Below are 24,922 nucleotides of genomic sequence, written 5' to 3'. Positions count from 1 at the left end.
GAGTAGTGACAACAAATGAGCAGGAAACACAGAGCGAGTGGAGAAAGAGGTGAGAGGAGTAAAAACACATAACGGCTTCACACACACAAAAAAACAACAACACAACAGTGGAAAAAGTAGAACAGAAGCCACCCTATTAAAGCAACAATTGATCCTTTTGGGAAATACCTTTGTTAGGGGAGTTAAATGAGAAGATCGATACCATTCTCATATCTGTCTATTAAATAGCTGTTTCCCTGTATCCATGCTATGCTAAGCTAATTAGCAGCTGGCTGTAGCCTTGCATTCAACAAAACAGAGTGAGGAACAGAAAACAAACAAGCATACTTCCCAAAATTTCAAGCTATTCCTTTAAACTACCCCCTTCAAAGACAGAAAATAAATAAAAATCAACAACAGTCAGCCCTTTGTGGAAACCCTAATGGCTTAGGTAAGTATACATTTAAGTCAGGTCTGCTACAGTATCCTGAGGAGCAAATCTGAATACATGGAGTTGAGAGGCTGGGTTGTATGAGAGGGGAAAAGGTTCAGGTGAAACAGTGAGATCTGCTCTCTGAGGGTTGTCCGTCTCCATGGTAACACTCCATGGGCTGCAGGTGAGAGGTAAAGAGGGTCTGATGAGGCTAGCAGGGCTGTAGGGAATGGGGCTATCAAACCTTTCAATTGTACACCCTGTACACCGTGCAAAAGCAAAATAAAATTTAATTTCCCAGATTTTTTGTGTTTTGAGTTTTGGCAAAAAGAAGGTACTCCAACATACATTTTCCTCACTCTGGAATCCTCTCTCTTATAAATATTTATCATATAAAGCCTTTTTTATAGACTATATCTATTAATTGCAGATGTTGTCACACAGAAACCACGTCTTTCTATCTTTCTAGCATTTGGAAAATGGTTGTAATTGAAATTAAACTGTCAATGTTAGGGAAGTCCTAGGAATCATAGTAATATTGAGGGATGGTGCTGCACATCTCTATCAGGTGCTGCATGGCCAGCAGTGCATACTAAACACCAACTCACTGTGGACGTTCCTGACAGCAAAAACATGAGGATTACCAGGGATGAGAGGAGACTTCTGTTTAAAGATATGTGGCCAGACAGTGTTACAAAATGAGGCGTTCTGCCTCCTTTCAGGCTATTACTGTAAATGTGACCTTTTCACTGCTCAGATATATTGATCACAGTATTTTTATACTTCATTTATACTTATGCACATAAATAGCCTAACAAGAGACTGTTAAAATTTAGTGTGCAAAACAAATCATTAAGCCTAATAATGTCTATTCATAGAGCTTTCTGGGAGTTTTTCCAAGGTGCACACAAGCCCCTGTTCATTACAGCCCTGCCCAGATAGTGGGGTCTCTTACCAGCCATGACTGAGACTCACTTGGGCGTGAGGCGAGGGTCTCCGTAGGGAGCATAGGGAGACATGTTTAAGAGGAACTCCTTGGGCGGGTAGGAGCTCCACCTCTGTTGCACGTTGCTGCTGTCATTGTTATTCCAAAAGTCTCTGTCTAGATCACTGTGGCCAGAGACAGAGAGAGAGGGGGATAAGACAGGTAAGAGCAGTAAACAGTTATAAAGAAGAATAACATGACAGATGTGTTAAGAAACAAGGCGGAAAGATCATAAAAAGAGCCAAGTTAGAAAACTGTCTCATAAATCTAAAGGTCAGGGAGGGAATGCTAATAAATAGGGAATATGTGATAGTGTCAATGCCTATAGAGTTATATTCTAAAACTGTGCACGGTTCTTTAAACATAGATACTGAATACATTTGTTCATAACACATAGGTGGAGTGTAACATTACATTCATCACACACAGGATGAAAGGGAGGTTTAAGATAAGTCTGTTGTAATCTGCATGGAAACCTGATAGCATAACATTTTGGTGCATGATGAAACACCCAGAATGAGGTAAAAAGAAGTGACCTGCATGTTTTATGCCGCTGTCAAGGATGAGGAAACAAATAAAACAGAGGAAGTAGTCACTATAAAACAAACACAGCACTTTATTAACATACATACTGGATATGAACTCTGAGAATACAATTTGGGAAACAGGAATTTAAATAGTAACAAAGGAGTGATATAAATGACAAACCGTTAGCTGCCCACTCTTCAGCACCTCTTATCTTTAGTAAGGATAATAACTACATAAAATCAAGGTTACCCAGAGAAATATTACAGTCCAAAATGACGAAACTACACAATAAAAGATTTCTTGAATGTATGTTTAAAGTTGTGGTAGTAGTAGTTCAGTAATAGTGTTCAACTACTGTATTTGAAACATTTTCACAGAGGATGTAGTTTTGAAGTAAAGCTTATTAATCTGTAAAACAAGCTTCCATTTATACAAAGAGAATTTACAAGTAACTTCCCTACACTGTGTGAAAAATTCAGCTTCTCTCATGAATGAAAAATATACCCACATAACACTGTCTTGAGGGCATCATGTCATGGTGGACATTTCAGACCATGTAGGGGGTGCTACGAGATTAGCTTTCCAATCAGAAACGGCTGTTAAAATCAGATACCATAACTACATCACAGATCATTTCCATATGCCTTCATCTAAACCCTCCCTGACACCTACTTGATGGCTTTATTTTCCCCTCGACCTCTCACAGATTCTGGAGAGCTGGCAGCCTCCACCCCGGGCTTATTCCTCTTCCCCTGCAAAGAGACGAGAGACAGACAGAGACAGAGAGCAATCGGGGAGACAGATTTTAGAGCCATGTCTTGATCCTTTGTTTACAAAGGCATTTTGCAAGTGAAGTGCTCATTATAGAAGCTTTAGAACAGCATCAGGTTCCAAACACGTTGTAAAATAAGATACATGAGGGAAGAGCAACAATTGGTTTGATGCCAGGACTACAGCTTGCTTCTCAGGATCAAAATGTGACAAGGGACCACTTTACTACAATGAGATGCAAAAACACACTCTTGCATGCACAAACATGTCTTTACACACGAACAAAGGAAATGCACATGCATATTACACAAGGCAGAGAGTAAGCACAGAATGAAATCAGGCACATTAAGGTACTAGGATACATCTACACAGATAAAACTGGTAAATATAAAATGAAACTTTTATTAAAACACCTGTAAAGACTAAAGCTATATTTATAGTTGTGTTGCAGCTGATGTGCTCATCAAAAATGTAAGTACATATTGTGGCTACAGCAGCTACAATACCACATTATTAGGCTAAAAGAACAGTATTTGCTGAGCTTGGGCTGTTTTATGCTAAAAGGTTTCAGTGTGGAGAATCTGAAGAAAAGAGTTGAAGTGTCTTCTTCTTTTCAGTATTGCACATGTAGCAAAGCAGTCTCCACAACATATCATCTGCTCACCACTATCTCAGAATATAAACAAAATAACTGTGGGATATATCATTTCCTGATCATGTGCAATAGATCAATCTAGAGTTGCAGTGTTGTTATCAATGGGTGAAATCTGAGCTATATATCAAAATGCAACAGGCATCTAGAGCAGGACTGCCATTAAACCCCAGCATCAAGTATAAATCCGGCTTAAGGAAACTGAAACAATGAAATCCCGGATATGGTAAAAAATGCATACTGAAATAAAATACATTCACAAAACCCAAATGCATTCTTCTCAAAGCAGACACTAGAGTCTCCAGAGCTCTTTTAGGAAGAAACACAGAAGTAAAATTCTAGATAGGCAGCAAAAATGCATGAATTTCTATTGTAATATATTATAAAGCTTACTTTAATCTCTGCAAATGTTTACCACTTAATGGATAGTGCTTTCAGCAGAGCAATATACAGTAGTTACAGTTATTGACCCCTATGTTTTATTGAACTCCATATTTACTGAACTCTAGAGGGTGATAACACTGAGCTGAGTCACACAGACCTGCAACTCTTATATAATGTTTCAAATTTCAAAACAAGACATAAAGAGCACATACGCCTTAAATTGTCCACCGAATAGACAAGATCTCTTAATTTCTCAACTCACAAAGCTGTAAAAGAAAATTAGACATATTGTGTTTTCAAGTGAAGTTTTATCTGCAATTAAGGAAACAACATTTTGGACTTGAGCCCATTTGGACATCTCAGCTACACACCATCTGTTGCTGTGGATATTTATCTACCTCGTCAACTTGACTGAGTTTTAATCACATATGTCATATTTTGACAAAATATGCAGGACATTGCATATGACTCCTCCATATTAGCTATCAAAAAGAAATATAACATCTTGCCAGATAGATTCAAAGCTGCAACTTTTAACAGTAGGGTAGAAGAACTATTTTGGTCACATTTTGATGAGTTTTATATAACATTAATTTCAAATCTTGCAGAAGAGTTGTTTTATGAATTATTTACTTTTTTATGTACGCCATTATTGCTTTCTTGCTTTTTATAGCATAGAGTAATGTTGTTTGTACATCCAGAGACACTTGCTAGTCTTGGCTCTTTCGAGAGCAGTTTGGTGATGAAGGTGTGTCTTGTTTCCCTCCTACACTCTCAACCTTGCTCCTTTTGATTTTACAAGAACAGCCAAACATAGTGGTATACTAATTCATTACTTCACTCTTTGAAGTGTCAATTTAACTCCTTTCCTCTTCCTCAAGACTGCGAATTTTCAACAACACGTATCAACAGCTACTAATAAGCTCCTTGCAAACAGCTGAAGAAAAGGAAACAGTAGAAGGCATATAATGCTAAATTAGTGATGCAATCTGCCATTGAATCTTTAATTGTGGGATTAAATCTCACAAGAAGAAGACAATCTGTATTTTCATGGTGGTTTTTATACAAGATTTCAGTTTATGTCTGCTATCATTATCTGATGTTGATGGTGTATACAAGTCACTTAAACAATCCCTCTATTTTCACAGAACAGTGTAATGTGCATATCCTGTTACAACTCATGCATTTCTTGCAGTTTAAGACGTTAAGCCCCTGTATCAGGGACAGTAGACCTTGGTGTGCAGTCACACCTTCTGCAATATATTTATTTCATGTCACATGCTGTAACTGTTTCATATTCACAGGCTATTTTTAGTTTTCAGTTCACCAGACTGGTGGAACAAACTGAAGACCAATACACATATGGAGAGAACATACAAATTTAAAATCCTCAGCTGATCAGCGGGTTCAAACTGAGGAACATCATCTTGAAAGTGACGGTCCTGACCTCCATGCCACTACACCGCCACATAGGAAGCAACATAAAATCGAAAAATGAGGACAGTCTGACATCATGGTTTGCTGAGCTGACTGGATTTGTGTTCCTTCAATTATTTACAGTGAGAAGGGTCACAGAGGAGTGCCCGTCACTGCGCACAGGTTTCCTAATAAAAAAGGTTTCAACTTAATCAAATTATGACACCTTATAGGAATAAGAGTGAAAAAAAGAATGAGATAATCATAGAACCAAAGTGTAGAAACAGTGAAAACATAAACAATTGCACCTTAAAACAAGTTCCTGGGGACTTCGATAATACTTAATTACATTATACTATATACTTATATACTTATAAATATTTAAGACCTGTCTGAAAAACCTTTTAATAGATGGTTCCAGACGTAGACAAAGAAGACTATGAGTGTATAGTTTCCTCACACCTAAACAGACAAAATAGGTCACTTGTTACTGCTGTCCACAATGACCCATATGACCGTTCCAAAAACAACTCACGTTTTCTGATCTAGCACCTCTATGCTTAAGGTTTAAAAATGCCATGTGTGTTGTTGATGGCCCCATCCACATTTTGTGAATATAACAATGTCATGCTACTTCTTCTTTTGCTAGAGGATAGTAATTATTCTCACCACTATGGTTTCTCTAGTTTCTACGACTTCTACCATTTTAACTTCATGCAATTTCCTTCTCATTTTACTTGAAAAGTAAAAACAAATGTTTCCTTTTACGTGACTGAATTTCTTATTGGACTTTGATAGAGGATTTCTTTTCTTGTTTAGGTTGACAGATTTGCTTCTCAATTTTAAACACGATGATGAATGCAAGTACTTGTACTCAATAAAGGATTTTAAGCAGCATGCAGCCTGGAGGCTTTCAGACACAGCATAGTGCTGAATACAGCGTTCAGTGTCCTGCAGACAGGTGGCCTCTTTATGAATTCCACTGTATCTATCACTAATGCATCCACAGTACACTCTATTATTTATCATGTTATATCTCATGTGTCCAGCTTGGCATAAACATTTTCAATAGAGAGCAAAGCTTGGGGCTGGACCTAATCTGTGCCCACATTCAGCCACTACACTGCAAACACACACATATACTGTACAGCACATTCACACAGGTAAGAATAATATTAGACTCAGAGAAGGATAGATTTCTAGCAGTCGAGAATATCTTATCAAGTGCAGCTCATCTATCATTAAACAGAATCATAAAATCTTGAGGAGGCTGGAGAGGAGAGGGTGGAGAAGGTACAATGTTGAGAGAGTGTGGGAGGATGTGAGAAACAGAAGGGAAGCTCGAGAGGAGGGGGAGAAACAGCATACAACGACATAGTAGAGGGGCAAGTGAGAATACACAAAGGGACAGGATAGAGGAGGGCTGAAACAGAATCCAGAATAACAAAGGCAACATAACTGTGCAGAGGAACTCAAAGATACCACGTGAGATGAATTGGAGACATGAACGGGACAGAGGGGGATTCCCTGTTCAGAGCTCTGTGGCTCTGCTTCCCTCTGGAGCGTCCTCCTAAGTCCTGCTGTCATCGTGTTTGTCACACATCTGGATGTTTAACACCGACCACCATCATCTTCTCTTCCAGCCTGTCTGTGTGCCTCTGTGGCTGTTTCTGCCTCTGCCTCTCACAGCCCTCCTCCTCCCACTCTCCTCCCTCTTCCACTCCCATAAAACAACCAATGGCACGAAACCAGTCACAGACAGCTTCATCTCTCCTGGAGCAAATGCTTTTGTATGCTTTTTTTTCTTTTATAGCCATGTACCATTCATATTTGCATGTTTCGTCAAACCAAAAAGTGACGTGTGTCTTGAACAGTTTGGACAGTAGGGCATTAGTAGTAATAATGTTACTGTAATAATATTACTTTCCCCAGTTACTACTAATACATTTCGGTAAATAAATTACAGTTATAACGAGCCCAACACTGCTCTTGAATATTACACACACAACCTGACTTTACCAACTCTATCTTCTAGAAATAACAATACGTTATTAATTTATCTTACCTGTAACTTTGTGTACAGAACCAAATTTCTGCCTGGATTATGTTCACTGGAAAAATGTAGGCAGTTGAAAAGAAAAGCAGTTGGTAAAGGTCAGGGAAAGATAGTGGTTTCGGTTGAGGAGTTATCCCCACAGGGGATGGGGAGTCGCGTCCTCCTAAATGAAATGTGGAAACTCCTCCGCTCAATAGCAGTGTTGAATTGACTCTAAAACACAGTGCATGCTCACTGAACCCCTCCTGCTTTCTGTTGGTGTTCATGTCAACAAGCAACAGTGATCACAACATCGGCAAAGCTCAGGAGCATGTGGCAAGTTTTCGGTTGTTCTGTATCCTCCACACGCCATATACATATCTCTGATACACAAAGTGATCACTCACAGATACAACAGGTAACACAAACCAGTTTGTTCTTGACATGCCTGGACAGGTATTTATCAGTGTAAGAGGTAATTTTAAAAACCCCAATCTGCGGTGCACAGTTCTTTCTGTTTTATGAAGTTTTTTTTTGTAAAAACAGAAGGCAACATGTTCCAATAAGAATGAAATCACACTGTTTGGACTGAAAGAAACCTTACCAAAAAGGCTCAGGATTATTAGGGTCAATGTGAGACATTCATGTCACACATGTCTGCATGGTCTGCATATTCACCACTAGAAACAAGGAAGTGAGTTTGGTGATGTTTGACTCAACTTTTTGTGCAGGAAACTGATTGTTCAAATTTTTAGTGCAGTGATTTGAAAAAATGACTAGGTTTTGCAAAATTCATTGGGAGTAATGGAATTTACGTTAATTGTTGCGATCCCAACAACGCAACTTCCTAGAGGGACTGGTTATTACTGAAAATGCAGAGGAAAGCTTTGTTTTGTCATCTTTACAAAACATGCTCATATACAGACTTTCTGCACAGTTGGACAGCTTGAAATAGAAGCTAATAATGGACAGGCACAGTCTCCCAGATGAGCAACGCTGACCATTAGTACTTTATTTTACAAGATGACCATAAATTTGATATATTTGTGTGTTATACTGTTAGTTTGACAAAAAAGTCATATGAAAACATCATTTCAGGCTCTGAGAAATTGTGATTTAATTCATTTTTATTATTATTTGACATTTTACAACCAAACGATTCACTGAGAAGATAATCAGCAGATTAATAGATGATGAGAATAGGGTATATTATTTGGACCCCTATTACTGTTCTTTTCATATTCTCACTTCTGGCACCTTTAAGGGTTTATTTATTTAACCATTAGTGTAACAAACAAAAAAAAAAACCAAAATCCCAAAAGATAATAGTTTGAAAGATTTGAAAAAGAAAGACAAGGACTGTGAAGGGGAAACTACAGTGGCGGCAGAAACGAGAGAAGAGAGGGACGATCCTGGAAAAAAGAAATCGGTGACATTCTGACAAGGACATGGAGATAAAGTGACAAAGGGATGAATACAAACCAGACCATTCGGTTTAAAAGGAGAAGGAGGGTGACACAAAAACAAAGACAGACACATAGATAACAGGAGGGTAAACAAAGATAAGAAATAGGTTTGTTTGTCAGGTTCAGTGGGTTTTTGTTACTCCAAAGAAATGATATCAATTTTGATTTTAAGGAGCACTTAACATATTTTATCTAGTCTAGTGGGCGATTATAAATGTTACCTCAGAAAATTGTTATTTAGCTGAGCTATTTTCCCCCTGAACAGCCCAGTTGACTCTCAACTTGTGTATGTTTGATCAACTGCTGTGCTGCAGTCACTCCTCAAACAGAGAGACCGACAAGAGATGATAGAGCAGGACAAAAGGGAGGCAAAGAGAGAGAGAACGGCAGGACAGACTGTAGGAAATGCTAGCAGATCTAAATGTATAGGAAGAATTACAGTTGCTCCAGCAGCAGCCAATAGCTCATGACGCTCATTAGCATATGAATCATTAGCATGGCACTGGAGGCTGGAGGCAGGCAGCCATGATGCACAAAGCTCGGAGCGCACAAAGCCATGTTTACAGAGAGCACTAAGGTCTCTGATCATGTTTACTGTCATGGACAAACGTACAGCCTCTCTCTGCCTCCTGCGCCAGGGAGCACAGGAAGCAAAAAAAACACTATTCAACAACAACAATAACACATAGCAGGCAATAACTGTATACATTCAATTCAAGGTCACAGTATTATCAAAAGGAAACCTGACTGCCCACACAACTACAGTTTATCTTCAATGCTATAGTGTTCAGAAACATGTTAGAAAAGAACATGGTAGACTGTAAAATGTAAAGTTGTAAAGAAAGATAATTTTCATGAGAGCCATTTGAGTATTGAACCTCAATATGTTTTGGATACCGACTGCAATGTTTCTGTAGCAGTGACTATCAAAACCTTCAAAGTACCAAAAGCTGACAGTAAATGTTAATTATTCTTTGATCAAATAGTAATTTAAATACATTTCTGATTTCAGACAATATTTTATTTGGGTCTGTTTATGTAATGTTTAAACATCATTTAATATTTTAGACTTTGGGTTATTTTTTGTTGGCATCACTGAAATGATGAATCCATTATTTAAACAGTTGCAACTTTTGTTAATCAACTAATTAATTACATAATCGTTTGATCAGTCACATATAAAATATAAAACAGCTAAAGAGATTTAAAACTAATTCCATTAGACAGAACTTGTTTTACTCAACATGACACTTTTTGAACATTTTTCTATTATAATGTGTGTGCATGGGAGACACGGAGGAAACTGGATGAGTGATAATCAGCTAATTAGCTAAATGCTAATCTTGCTGGTCACAAGCAGAATTCAGCCCACAAAGAAAAAAAATGTAATTTTACATGATCATGGTCTTTACCAATGTCTCTTGGTCAGTTGTTTTTCCTTCTCTTTATTCTGTGTTGTATGAAACGTTTATATGCCCGTCTGTCCCCCAAAACAGTTTAATATAAGTGTAAACACAAAAATATCCCCAAAGAGGACATTTTGAACAAATGTTAAAATATGTTTGTGGAAATGTGACTAATAGGCACTGTAACTTACCAGTTTACGCTGACACCAGGTGCAGACGCCACATAGAGCTACCAGCCAAACGGCACACACTGCGAATGCAACAGACACCAGGAATACACTGAGAGACACTGAGCCTGAGGGAGAGAGAGAAGAGACACATAGGACAGTATTAGTGCACTTAATGTATTTTCTCTGTTCACGTTCCTGACGTTTAAAGTTCACTGTTAAAACTCCCCACAAGTGTATGTTGGAGTTAAAGAGCAAAGTGTGACAAAATTCCCCATTTTAGAGGGACATATAGGTGTAACCAGGAGCAATGTAATGTGCCTTCCTTCCTTCTTTCCTTCCTTTCCCCATTCATCCTTGTCATCTGGTATCTGTCATCAGTAAGACACATAGAGAAATGCACCAGGAGTGGGAGGGAAATTACATAAAGGCACTGAAACTGCTTCGTGCTCATGTTCCCTGCATGTATCAATAGGAGATGCGCGCATGTCAGGAAGAGATAATATCATGGGGCCAGAAGCCGTGCAATTACCAGCTTCCGTTTTCTCGCTTCTATCTCGCTAATCCTTCAGAAACTTTGTTCCCGTCAGATGAAAACTTCTTACTCCTTCTATTCCTCTTCTCTATTTCTTTCAATTACTGCCTCTCAACGATGTCGTTCATTCAGTTGTCTGCCACCTTGTCTGCCAAGTTATTTAAAATTCAATGGCACGCTGGCAAAACAATGCCGGCAAACAATGAGCTCATAACTGCTACATCCTTTTTCTCACCAATACAGTCGATCTTTCTCTGAGTCTCTCTACCTGAAAAAATCCTCTGATTGCTGATTCTTCCCTTTATCCCTTCATTTCACTTGTTATCCCTGACTGAGCACGTTCAACATTTATACATTTTTTGGGACCAATAACAGAGGAAGTGTATTAGCTAAGCCATCTTAATCATCCTTATCCACCCTCTTCCTTCACATTTTATAAAGCCCCCTTGCCTCATTTCCTTCAGGTGTTATGCTCCCTTTAAACTAAACAGACTATATATATAAACTATATAGAGTTCTATACACTGTTATTCTCTGGTAACATTGCTTTCCCTACATTTCTTCAGCCACACAAAAAGAACAATAAACATATAAAAAAGCTCAGGAAGATTAGAAATTGTGGTAGTTATTCAGATTAGATGGTGGCTTCTTATAGAAACATTTCTAGCTATTATTATTTGGCATTATTGTGTTAAAACAGTGTTAACTTTCCCATGCTTCTCGCTCCCCTCACTTTTTCTGTTATCTGCCCCTACTGTCAACTTTGTAATAAAGGCATAAAATACCTGACAATACAATACAAACAAAAAAGAAAGCAAAATCTGAAAACACAGTTGCTTGGAGAAATGTTTGAAAGGCATTTATTTAAAGAGGTTTTAAAAAGTTTGTTCTCTAATATTTTTTTACAAATTAACTGCAAAGCTGGCTGGTACAACTTTATACTGAATATATCCTTGTATGTCTCCCAGAGGCTCATCCTGTTCACATCTATGCAGAGGTTTGTATCCTCCCTTTTAGCAGTTTGAATTCCTCCAATTATTAAAGTGTCAGCTTCTTTTTACCCACCAGCCTCACCAAAATTAAAGTGTATTTGCCTGTTTGATAAGGTATCTGATTTTAAATTGTGAAATATTAGATATGGCAGAATATGGTGGCAATTAAGATCACAGGGTTGAAGTTTCTTCCTGCTCTGAGCCTTTCAGACTGGCAGCAGTGGGTATGTTGTGGTAACATCACTTTCAAAAGCCTTTCAATGCTTAACAGATAAGTGGTCTCAATCTTACTGGTGCTCTTGCCAATTTAGAGCAATACATACAAAAAAAACAGAGCTCTGTTGAAATGGCTACAGAAGCTGAAATACTCTCCAGCTGGAGGAAATACAACTAACAGGAAAGAAGAATGACTCCTTTCAAACCCTCTAGAACTGCCAGACCTCTGTGTGCGGACACACAGGTCTGACAGTTTTTCACTTGGTGCGGTGTTATCAGCAGGGGGACATTGATTTCCAAGCACTAGTCCACTAGAAAAGTTTTTTTTTTCCACAAGTCAAGATAACCTACGTGATACCCAACTTTAAAATCACAAATTATGATTGATAACTATATACATGCAAGACAACCCAAAACATTCTGTAATTGTTATGTTGAAAACAGTTTCCTGCACAGGATTCACACAGTGTACCAAAGTTCAAGGAATTCAAACGATGCATGCATGTACTTGATGAGATCCACAGTGATGCATATCTGACAGATTAGCTGCTCAAGGTGTGTTTGCTGCCCCAATACACATGTCATTTGAAAATAAACTCTAGGACCTGCATCATGAAAACTGTCAATGTCAGTGACCAGAAAACCGATACTAAATTATAACTTGAAAATAAAAACTCTTGGGGCGCCCTGATAGCTCACCTGGTGAGCACCCCATGTATAAAGGCTGAGTCCTTTCTGCATGCTCAATGGATTTGAATCTGACCTGCAGCCCTTTGCTGCGTGTCATCCCATTTCTCTACCTCCTTTCGTGTCTATCTTCAGCTGTCCTATCTTATAAAAAGAAGGTAAAAAGGCCCAAAAACATAAAACAAACAAAGAAAAACCCAGGTTTATGTGTTGGGTGTAGTTACTGTAGACAAGTACACCTGGTAATGACATTCAATCTTCAAGCATATGGATATCTTAACTGTATAATAATTTCACAATTTAAAATCAGACACCTCATCAAACAGACAAAACACTTGCACAATTACACAAGTTAGTGAGGCTAGTGGGTATGAAGATGCTGGCACTTTAATAAATGGGGGAATTCAAGAATACCAACCTTTCTTAGCAGTTAATTTTTCTTTGTGAATGAATGTCAAAGAACAGCAAGAGATCACTTTCTAAATTGCTTTTCTAATTATATGTATTGAATGCCATATGCCTAAAGCAGCACATTTCAAACCTTTCTTCAAGTAACCACATTTTCAGATTTTTCTTTCTGTTTTTCAACAAGTTGAAAAGTAAGTCTTCCTCCTGTTATCTCAAGCTGCCTTGCAAAAAGTTAAAAACAAACCTAATTTGCATAATGAGATTGGATCGCAGCATATTTGTGAACTGAAATAATGAGAATTATTAATACCAGGTGTACGTAAGAAGAAGTCATTATCCAGCTATAGATTACATGTTTACCCAGTGTTATAACTTTTTTCTGGAATAGTTACAGCTCAGTAGTACTACATTTCAGCACCATGGACAGCATCCATCCCCAGTCGTCCCAACCCTGCAGGCTAAAGTGAGATCTGCACACCTGGTGCACAGACTGGGCTGAGCTGGTACAAATTGAGCTCAGGAGCATGTTTGCTGTCATTATTTGTCATTCGGGTTTTACTGGAAATATGTAAAATAAATATCAAGTCAACTCTGGTTTCTGAATCTATCATCACCCAGAAATGCCTTCTTTGAATCTTGACACAAAGATGACTGCTCATATGTTTTCAGTAGTCAATCCTACATAGGTACATGGGTACATATATTTGTATTGGTATTCACAAACCTTTGCATTTATAGATTCTTGTACATGTTCACAGATTTGAGTATGCACGTATGGACTGAGATAATATTGCTACAATAAAAACCCCATACCTACAGAGAAACCTCATTTATAGTCTCTCTCGTTTGGCTTATGATTACAGATGAGGGCAAGACACATGCATGCAGTTTTATTGTTCAGCTCTCACTTTACTGTAATGGCTGGATACAACTCTCGTATTACCTCAGCTGCTGCGCCCCACTAGCAATCTGTATGATCTCCTTTACTCACTTGAGAACAAAATCTTTGCCAAGGAGATGAGCTCATACCCTCCAAAACCCAGTACCCACTGCGACCTCTCTCACAAATGACCTCTTGAGCATCTGCTGCAGGAACTGGCCTCATTAAAACATACTCATCATTCTTGAAAAGCTTTTTTTTTCTTCTTAAATCTATTCTGTCACAAACAATGGTTCAGTGGTAATTGGGTCTTGAATTTGCTATGGAACCTTAAAAAGAGTGACATACAACACTATGTCTTCCTCAAAATAGCTTTGACTTTGTGGTTGAAAGTTGAAGACATAACTGTAATTATTAAACATGCAAAAAAAATAATGAACAAATTGGATGGATGGCAGAGGGTCAATATCAAAGAAAACAGCAAATGGACACGTATTAAAATGTTAACAAATCACGACAGGGTGAGGAGGCTCAGTGAACCAAGTGGACCTCTGTGTGTCGAGCAATTGCTCCTTCACTTTGAGAGGAGCCAGCTGAGGCGGTTCGTCCACCTGGGAAGAAAAAGCTCTTCTCTTTTGGAGCTGTAGTGGCCACAACTGACTGGAGGAGACCACAGGACAGGACATGATGCACATCTCCCATCTGGCTGGAGGAAGCTACGAGCTGGCTAACCCAGTTGGCTAATTGTGACTTAGCCTAATCTAAATAAATTAAGATGCCAGCAACTAGCTTAATCAATGTTCATTTAGTCTCGTTGCTGTGGCCTTTAAATGATGGATGTTTGTGTAGATTTTATTAACTTTTTTAGAAATTATGTCCGATTTTACACCTTATTCTCATTCTACACTGCACAACAACCCCACCTCAAGGTCCACTTCCTATCTTTTTCCAGCCCTTTCAACCATAATCACAGTCTTCATCAGTGAATGGTACTCTGATTGACATGCAAGCTCAGCAGCTGTTATAATTTTATGCATAGCACTTTAAAGACTTCTCAACCATAATTTTTTAAAAGTAAAGGATGATTTAAGATGATTTAAGGAAGAAAGCAAATCTCCTTCTGATGAAGACTGTATGATAATGTGGTTAAAAGCTCAAAATTAAGTTAGTAAGTGGATCTTGAGTTGTGACTACTACTACTGCTATTACTACTATTTCTCAACGAAAAAGTAAAAAGTATTTGCCCGCTTTCTGATTTCTTATTTTTTTGCATATTTGTCACACTTAAATGTTTTAGATCATCAAACAAATTTTAATATTATACAAAGATAACCTGAGTAAAATCAAAATTTTTGTTTGCAGTTTTTAAATGATGATTTTATTTATTAAGGGAAAAAAGCTATCCAAACCTACCTGGCCCTATGTGAAAAAGTAATTGCCCCCTAAACCTAAAAACTGCAATCAAGCGTTTGCGATAACTGGCAATGATTCTTTCACATCACTATGGAGGAATTTTGGCCCACTCTTCTTTGCAGTTGTTTTAATTCAGCCGCACTGGAGGGTTTTCGAGCATGAACAGCCTGTTTAAGGTCATGCCACAGCATCTCAATCAGATTTAAGTCCGGACTTTGACTAGGCCACTCCAAAACCTTAATTTTGTTTTTTTTAAGCCATTCAGAGGTAGACCTGCTGGTGTGTTTCGGATCATTGTCCTGCTGCATAACCTAGTGTGCTTGAATTTAAGGTAACAAATTGATGGTTGGACATTCTCCTTCAGGATTTTCTGGTAGAGAGCAGAATTCATGGTTCCATTAATTACGGCAAGTCGTCGAGGTCCTGAAGCAGCAAATCAGCCCAAGACCATCACACTACCACCACCATGTTTGACTGTTGGTATGATGTTCTTTTTATGAAATGCTGCGTTAGTTTTATACGGAGCCCCTAAAGGGACATGGAAAAAAAAAAAAGAAAATGAAAAGTGCGCACTAGATCCGTTTCTAGTGCGCACTAGATACTATCTTGTGCCACTAGGGATCCAGTGTTGTGGCAATCAACACATGGCTCATTTGAATATTAAAATTAGCCATGTGTTGATAGGTCACAACATGGGGGGGGGGGTAGGTTTGGATAGCTTTTTTCCCTTAATAAATGAAATCATCATTTAAAAACTGCATTTTTTATTTACTCAGGTTATCTTTGTCTAATATTAAGATTGGTTTGAAACATTTAAGTGTGACAAATATCCAAACAAATAAGAAATCCGGAAGGGGGCAAATACTTTCACAGCACTGTATACCGTATATCAGATCTGAGCTCCTTGGGGCTACTTCTCTTATTTTCAAAAAATAATCATGGCCTGTGGAAACCTGTCCTTAAAGAGTACATACTCTGCTGTTCTAATGATGTAATGTCAGGTCATGGGAGGTTCAATTAAGGTGGATCACCTCCAGATGCAGCACCTACTGTGCTGTGTTTGGTATCATACTGTGTACCTCCCATGGCTCCAAGTGTAAACAAGAGACTCTTGCAGTACTGTTGTTATCACTCACAGCTCTTTCTCACTCACTCTTGTTCTTTCTATGTTATGGATTTTTGAGTAACTGGAGTAACAGAGTCAGAGATCATTTAGTTAAAAATCACAAAACGTAATGCAAAGACCATTTCATATTTAATTACAGGCAGATGTGTAGTGTCATTCTCCATATTGTCTTTCTAATTTTTATTATTATCTACTATCATCCTATTTGCAGTCTCTCTGCCAACATGCCATTATTCTCACTCATGTGGTAATTATATAATTTATAACACAACTGATTAGAATTGCTCATCAGAAAAATTGCCTTCATAAAACTGCCGTTGTTTCTCTCTACCCACATGCAGCCCCCTCTCTCACCCCCAGTCCCATGACTTTTATTCATAATTTTGCAGCAATTTACAACAGGGGATTGATAACACTCAAGTGCTATTAGGTGAAAGGAAGGTATATAGTCAGGTTTTGTATTTAAGAGAGCATACAGTATTTTTATGTTTGATGATATTGTATGAATTTGCATTTGAATTTAGCTGGGACCTTGAGCAAGCTGCCTTTTAAGTCAGCTTATTTCTCAGTCGCCACCTCTATCAACCACAGTGTATATAAGAAAAAAAAACATTAGAAACAGTATGTCACTTTTCTGTATTACCTTTGATTAAAGCACCTGTAGCTGCAAGTTCCACTTCCTCTACAGTGGCCTGTGAGCATTATTCATCACAGTCTGTTTGTTGAGTCACTCACTGTTGAATGGTCTTAAAATTGCTGTTCTTGGTGGAATTTTCAAACTTAGAGGCAGCTTAAAATAAAGTACTTATGACTCTTTCCAAGTAACAAAGCATATGACTTTCAATGCAACTCTACGTGACAAATTCAATTTCAAATTACAGTTGAAAACCATTCCCTTTAATGAGCTCCTTCTAGCTGTGGGACTAACTTCTTTATGCTTAGGCTTCTAAATCACTAGACTGAACATATATCACAAAATAGAAATGCTCTGGAAGCACCGTTAAACAACATTTGGTCACTGAATCAAATGATTATTGTTTTGGTTTAACAGTCACACATTTCCTGCATTCTTTGTGTCTGTCAGCTTGCTTTGGAATTATTTTACCTGCAAATTATGTAAAAGGGTTTTTTTAACTGTAATCTCTGATCCTACCAGATCAGATGTGTTCAACTTGAGTATAAAATCTCAAGAATTGCAGAGAGAGGATAGGGATACCAGATTTGAAAAGTAATCTTGTGATTATTTACATACAGATATAGTCTGCAGTGACCTAGTTTGCTGCTTTGTAGAATAATGTGCTGCTCTCAATTTTGTCACAATCTCACACAAACTACTGCGTGGTCTGAAACCAGCCTTGGTGAGCTTTAGAGGTGCATGTAGGCGTACTTTTGAACTTTGAACAGAGCCAGGCTATCTGTTTTCCCATGCTTAGGTAAGCTAATCAAGCTCCATACTTAGATAGATATGGAAGTCTCGGAAGGAGGGAGCTTCGTGTTACTGATAAGGATGAAGAAAGATGACCCAAAATATCAAAATTAGACCAAGTTGTAATAAACTGTAATTATCCTTTAAGCTGAGGCTCTAGCAGGTTCTCTCTCAAAACCCTGTCCTTCCTAATTCAGTCCATGCTCTCTTTTCTTGTTGGCACCAGTATCTCTCTCTGTCAAAAGTGCCCCTTACTCTCTCTGCATCTCCTCTATTCCACCTGCTGTGCTTATCTGTTTGTGCTCTGTTCACTCAGCTCCCGGTGTTAGCGCCTGGCACGACACAGAGAATAAGCACTGTTAGTCACTGCAGACCTCCAGAGGAGCATCTCTTGCCGTAGGTCGGCACAACATGGAGAGGGCTGCCACCACGGGAAGTGACCCTTGACTGGCACAACAGACGCACTGACAGAAGAGTGGTGACCTGTGGGAGGAACATAGACGTCCAATTATACAGAAAACCAAAGGGGAATGAAAGAGAGAAGCATATCTCTGTTTTAAACACTACAACTGTATCAAAGCTCTGCATTACTTTAAGTATCTCTGTTTTTTGGACTTGTTGCATGTTCATTAATTCTGAAGATGACAATATTTACAGGCAGGAGTGAAGAAGAGGGAGGAAGCTGTGAGAAGTTTGGCAGGTAGAGTAGACAGCCGGCTCAATCTTGAAATCACAGCAGGTGTTTGTTTGTCTCACCTGTAACAACCTGGCTGCCCAGTTGGCTGGAGATCAGTTTTGTTCAACCTTGCTGTCACATGTAGAAGGTTGACTAAGTAAGCATTTATATGTTTCATTTAATCTTTACAAATGTTATAGTTACATTTTACCAACCAAAGTTTAGTTTACCAACTAAATGCATTTGATAACCTAGATCTATTCTTTGGTTCAACTTCCACAATTACACATCACTGAACTCCCTCGGGACTTTTTGTTCCCAGCAACTCTCGCTCCAAATCTTTGTCCAAAAAACGCTGTTTGCCTAGAGGGGGATATCTTTCTTTCCTGCTTTCCCCCAAAGTACAGCCTGAAGCATGACATTTTTTACAGCTGATAGATAAAAAAAATACACTACTTCTCTTTGCATAATCAAAAGAAGTGCTTTAGTCAGGATAACATGTTGTTATTTTCTATGCCTAAGGGTTGTTCTGTGATATGCTGGTTAATCAAGATATTGAGAGGAATTTGGAAAGGTTCAGTGTACAATTCATATATTCTTGTGTTTGACACTTTAAGGTTAGCTGGTTACCAAATACATGTCCTTAAAACTGAGTGGCAGGTTGCTGCTGGTCAAGATACTGGCTCCAGTGGGGCGAACTGTGGTCAAGAACTGGCAGTGTCTCTGTACCAGCAGTTCACTGATCTTTATTACATGTTAGACCTTACAGCAAAATTGCAACAAGTAGCCAACACCACTTTACCCAACCAAGACACATGAAGGCTCACAATTTTTTGGGCTCATAGACTAAAACCAACCTTTAAATCTGGCCCATTTATTCCTTCATAACAAAAGGTTTTGATTCTTTCCTGTCCTTAATCTCAGATTTGGACCTCACGCAGTGTTTCCTCTAGGAATTTTTTTAAGCAGTGGGGGCAGGCCTGACCGAACAAGCCCCCCCGTCGGCAAACGTTTTTACGTATGAAACAGAAGTGACACTTCGCTGCAACACAAACAGTTTACCATTTACCGTTTTAATGTTTCCAGATGTTTGATATCAGGACGTTGAGCTGAGAACTGACAAGTTGAACGTTGTCCAATTAAAACGGACCCACCGCGGTGACGTTTTTGGTGGAGCTGTTAGTTTAACAATAAGCTACATCAACACAACAGTATGTGGAGTTAAACTGGACAGCCCCAATGACCTCTGAATAGTTCTACTTGTTGTTAAATTGCAATGTGAGTGGCAGCCAACGGGGTGCATTATGTCGGCAGGATCATTTAGAAGGCAACCCTGACTACATTGTGCGTCTGCCCCATTTCTGATACCGTGGCGGCAGAAATTTAACAGCAGCGGGCCGCCGCTCCAAAATCAACATAGAGGAAACACTGCTCACAGTTTTCTGATCTGTTCCAAAACAAAACAAAAAACAGAAAAGAGTGAATAATTGAATTCATTGAAAACAACAAAGACTCCAGGGCTATGCAAATGCAACAAAATTACTTTCTGTGATTTTACAGCTAACCTGATTGGTGCACTTCAAACAAACTCTTGTTTGTTTGCCTCTTTGGTTTGGCTTATTTAAGCTGGTATAAAAGTGTTCATTAGAACCAAACAACTACATACAGACTACTGAAAAAAAAAATTTTCCAGTTCCAGGCAAACTGTGGTGCAGTTTGTTTCAAAATTTGTGATAGTAGATGTGAGCATAATTTAAAGGAATTAACTAATATTAATTTCATCTGTGGATCATGAACTGTCCACAAATGATGATCTGTATCAGCAATGTAGCCTCTATGAAACATTATTTGGTGACCAGGGTTAACACACATACATGTCCACACTTCAGGGATTTCCCTGCACATCAGAAAGTGGAAAGGTCTTAAAATAGAGGTGTGTTGTGCATGCGTTACACTTTTCCAGTATTTTGGCAGTTCCTCATTTAAAAAGTAACATATATATATACCCACAATATTGTATCCCCTCTGTAATATCACAGTACACAATGCCTAATTTTTTTATTAAAAATAAAATTTTATTAATTTGTTTGTCGGTTTTTATGACATATGGGGTCCTCTTACAGTCTTAAATAATAATACTAACAATCAATTATTGTATTTCTTGTGATATCGGACGAGTTTAATAATAGGCACACAATTTTCAGGTATGTATTAACAGTCCAGTGTGTAACATTTAGGAGGATCTATTGGCAGAAATCAAATATAATGTTCATAGGTATGTTTTCATTAGAGTATAATCACCTGAAGAAGAAAAATAATCGTTGTGTTTTCATTACGTTTTGGAGTACAGTTGTGCACAAAATCCAAGTGCTTTAGCATACATATGGACATTTTTGTGTTAAGACAGACATGAAAAATTGTGAACCTATCATTTAAATAAAACTATAAGGTCCGATAAAGTGCAGGATGACTTGGTGTCAGTCACAGGATTAGATTTTCCATGTAGCTATTATAATAAAGGATGGCCAAACTGTCCAATGAATGAGAGGCAGTCCTCCCAAGAAGAACAACAGCATCAGTCAAGTTCCCCAAAATTACACGGTTACAGTCAAGTGAAATAGACGGTATTATAGAGCGACAAAGTCAACGAAAGGAGGAGATTGGCATTACTTTTGGAGTTTGTCACCATAAAAACAAAAGTCTTTAACCTTAACAAAGAAGTAATTTTAACCCAAACCACAAGCGTTTTCTAAACCTCACCGTATAGTTTATGTGCCTAAACCTAACCAAACCCTAACCATAGTGTTGTCACAGGAAAAAAAAGTATTTCTCAGAGAAATGGCACAGACAAGTAATTTATTTAGTCATTTAATTTGCTGAAAGAGCAATTTGATTATGCAATTATGACTTTATGATTACTCGTATAGCTTATAAGTCAGCATGAACACAAAACAGACCCAAACTAAAAAAGCATCAGAGGTATGAAAGTGACAACAGTGTGGGTTGGCTGTAAAATCTCCAACTGTGAATGTGTAGTAGAAGCACCGTTCACCTTAATACAGTGCGACATGGCTAGAGGGTGCCATACACTGTCGTTCCAGTTGAAAAACAGGATTGCACTGAGCTATTTTTCACGTGTTTGTGAATGAGACACGAATAAGACAAATCCCACTTGCATTCATATTGTCCAATTTTCCATCCCACCTGCTATTTGTTTTCCCACTCTCTTAGGAAACCATATATGCCTTTTTCACATCATTCCCTAACGCATGCCAGCTGACTTCATTACACTCCTGCCAAACCATCACTGTGACTCTGTTACCCTGCAACTCATTCAACTGAAACGTCAAAAGCATTCGCTCTGTTGCCTGTTTCTTACCCAAGCCAAGCCCCACGGGGGATGGGCATTCACAATACTGGCCATTTTCCAGTATAAACAGCATTTTATCTTTTTAAATAAACAACATGTCTATGAAGAGAGATGTATGACTACCTATTGGGATCAAGCAAAGAGGGAATCCTTGGGCAAAACAAACATCATAAGTTTTCCTGTCGATCGCTACAGTGACTAAACACAGGGCGCCATGTGTTTTCTTCAACACATGTGAAGTGCAGCAAACAGGCTGTTGTTTGCTGTCTCAGAGGGACGTAATACCACAGACCCATGACAGACTCATAACCTAATACACTTGACGGGCAGGTGTGTTTATCCAGGCAAAACATCTTAATAGTCTGCAGGCAGAGCCATCAAAGTGTGTTTCTGGAAGAACTGTGATCTGTTGTCCGTAATGAGGAGGATGCAGAGGTTTTCTGTGTGCGACAAGACAGGCTGTGGGTGAATGGACACAGCTGAAGAGTCATTCTGACTCACACAGAGATGCTGTAGAGTTAGAGAGGAAGATGGGTTCTTAGGGAGAGGTTAAAAACTCTCATAAAGTGGTGGAGTACTGCATGAAAGACTAAAAGAAATGCTAGAGAGTGAAAACGACACAGCATGGTGAAGAAAACAAGTTTTACAACTACACTCTATTAAAGATATCATTATATTGCAATTCCTAGTATGCCGTGATCTGATGATGTAGTACACAGTTTATTACTGCATTTTTAGTTTAACCTACCAGGAGTTTTTAACTGGTTATGAAACAGTCTCAGTTTAATACTGATGTCTCTGTATATAACCTATAAACAAACAAGACCATCAGCGAGAAGATTGGCTATGTTATGAAGTTGTTCTTAGTCAGTTTTGTCCACAGGGGCCGCCAGCATCAACACAAAATGGAAGTTCCTCATAGGGGCTTTAATATTGTCATCTAACAAACGTCTTAATTCATAATTTTGATGTCCCAGCCATTAATGAATATGTCAGGCGATAATCTATATTGTTTTCATGGTCAACAAATTCCATGAAGAAAACTAGACTATCGAAGAATTGATCCCACTAACAAGTGTTTTTGCGTGGCCATATATCTTCCTCTGTGCCATTAATGAGCCACACTGCTGCACACTGTTGGAGACATGTTCCATAATTACAATGAACATAGCTACTGTTGTTTATTTTGACTCAATCCCAGCTGAAAATAGAGTGCAACAAATTTGGGCAGCACCCAGCTGTTTTAAGAGGCTTTTATACATTTACATCTTCAGTAGGAATATATGAACTGATAGACTGACTTGCTGGGTTTGGACGTTTTCATGCCAGCCTTATCCATTGATTTAACGATACAAAGAATCATATCAGTATCAATATTTTGATATGCAGAGGTCTGGAAGATGTTCTCAATTATTTTGTTTCTGCCCCAGATTCTCAAAACAATTCACCCCACTTTTGATATTTATGGTGAACTATAACAATATACAATCTACTGTGGGCATATTAAATACAATAAACTGGACGAAATACTGTAAGCAATAATAATTATACATTTGTTCCATTAAAGTCACTCAATAAGACAGTTTTTCACACAGTCACAAAACAGTTAAATATTAGAGAATATAAACAATGTGCATAAACATTTACATTTGCCCTGAGCATTTTTATTACAATTCTGTGATGAAATGTTAATAAATATTATTAAGAACACTATTTCTAATGTGCATTCACATACGTTTTTCTTTTGGGTAAAGCACAGTCAGTATTTTGAACATGAACATTTCTTCCCTAAAGCAAAAACAATTACATAACCAAGCCTCTAATCTGCGATATGCAAATGTAGAGCTGGAATCAGCGGCATATACAATAAATAAGATTAACCTTGTGGAAGATCATAAGATATAAATAATAACTGCATTATCTCCACAGTTGTTAGTTGATCCCATGAAAATAATCCTGGATGCATCTTTCATTTCAAAATGAATTCTTTATGCAGTGTGACACCAACAAATAGCATATGTTAAAAGCCTGGTGTTGCATTTGTCACATAATTTTTATCACCTTTTTTAAAAAGAAAAAAAATTCACCTGTATTTGGTAACTAATGAGTGGAATGGCAAATATTCACACATAATTTCTACAAATTCATGATCCTGTTTGGTGAGTTTGAACTTGTGGCTGCATCCAGCCCAAATAAATGTTGCTGTAGCGGATCATGAATCTGTGTTGTTTGTTCATTCTGGCCGGCTCTGCTGCTGTTGCAGTGCGTGTGAGTACAATTCCCTGTTGCACTATTGCCTGACAGAGACACTGCCTTCAGCTCTTCCAACCCTGAAAATGCAGACTTGTAAGCTGGCATGTTGCAACCTACTTGGCTAGCCTGAGCTTGAGCTTATAATTTGTGATGAAGGAAAGCAGTGCCGTGAGACATTTTCACAGATGCAGTTTCACAAATCTTTCAGATCTTACAGAAATTTTTTATATTTTCAGAGAGTTGGAGCTGGAGCTGCAGTTGATTTGCTGGATGATAATAATGATCCAACAGTCTCCTTGCTTAAGGCCTGGGGCTGTTCAAGAGTATCTGCTAACTAACTGGCTGATTTAAATTCGCAATAACTCATTTGTTTTGGCCACTTGTATATGGTGAACTTATTAGCAAACAGCTGTTTATTTCCACATCCAGCTGTTACAGAGCAACATTAACATTCATTTGGACTTATTTCTACCATCTGGTGAATGAAAGTCTAATTTTAACTTTCTTTTAGCTCTGTTTTTGGTCTTCACCAACTCCTGAGGGAAATATCTGGCTCATTGGGTACTAAATGTTTACCTGTGCTCAACTGTGGCTGTCTGCTGTTTGGTGTTGAGCAGATAGTGTTCAGTGGATTTGGGGGCTTTTGGGAGCTTCTTCGGCTAAAAAACGACCATATGATAGAGAACCAAAACAGTAAAGTTGCAGCCCAGACAGATAA

At 38.3% G+C, this 24,922-nt stretch overlaps 1 protein-coding gene across 3 annotated transcripts in view; it reads right to left on the bottom strand.

Moving 5' to 3' along the window:
* Window positions 1–24,922, bottom strand: part of syt7b (synaptotagmin VIIb) — a 92,235-nt gene that overhangs the window by 37,157 nt on the left and 30,156 nt on the right. For all 3 annotated transcript variants that reach the window (XM_051379381.1, XM_051379380.1, XM_051379382.1), the window contains exons 2-4: window positions 10,247–10,350; window positions 2,598–2,677; window positions 1,388–1,522 (exon numbers count right to left, since the gene is read on the bottom strand). In XM_051379381.1, coding sequence (XP_051235341.1) covers window positions 1,388–1,522; window positions 2,598–2,677; window positions 10,247–10,350 — 319 coding nt within the window. The remainder of the gene's footprint in view (window positions 1–1,387; window positions 1,523–2,597; window positions 2,678–10,246; window positions 10,351–24,922) is intronic.

The sequence above is a fragment of the Dicentrarchus labrax genome, unplaced genomic scaffold (genome assembly GCF_905237075.1).
Source record: "Dicentrarchus labrax unplaced genomic scaffold, dlabrax2021, whole genome shotgun sequence".
NCBI classification, from domain to species: Eukaryota; Metazoa; Chordata; class Actinopteri; family Moronidae; genus Dicentrarchus; species Dicentrarchus labrax.
The sequence above is the reverse complement of the archived record's forward strand: the minus strand, read 5'-3'. Positions and strand labels throughout refer to the sequence as shown.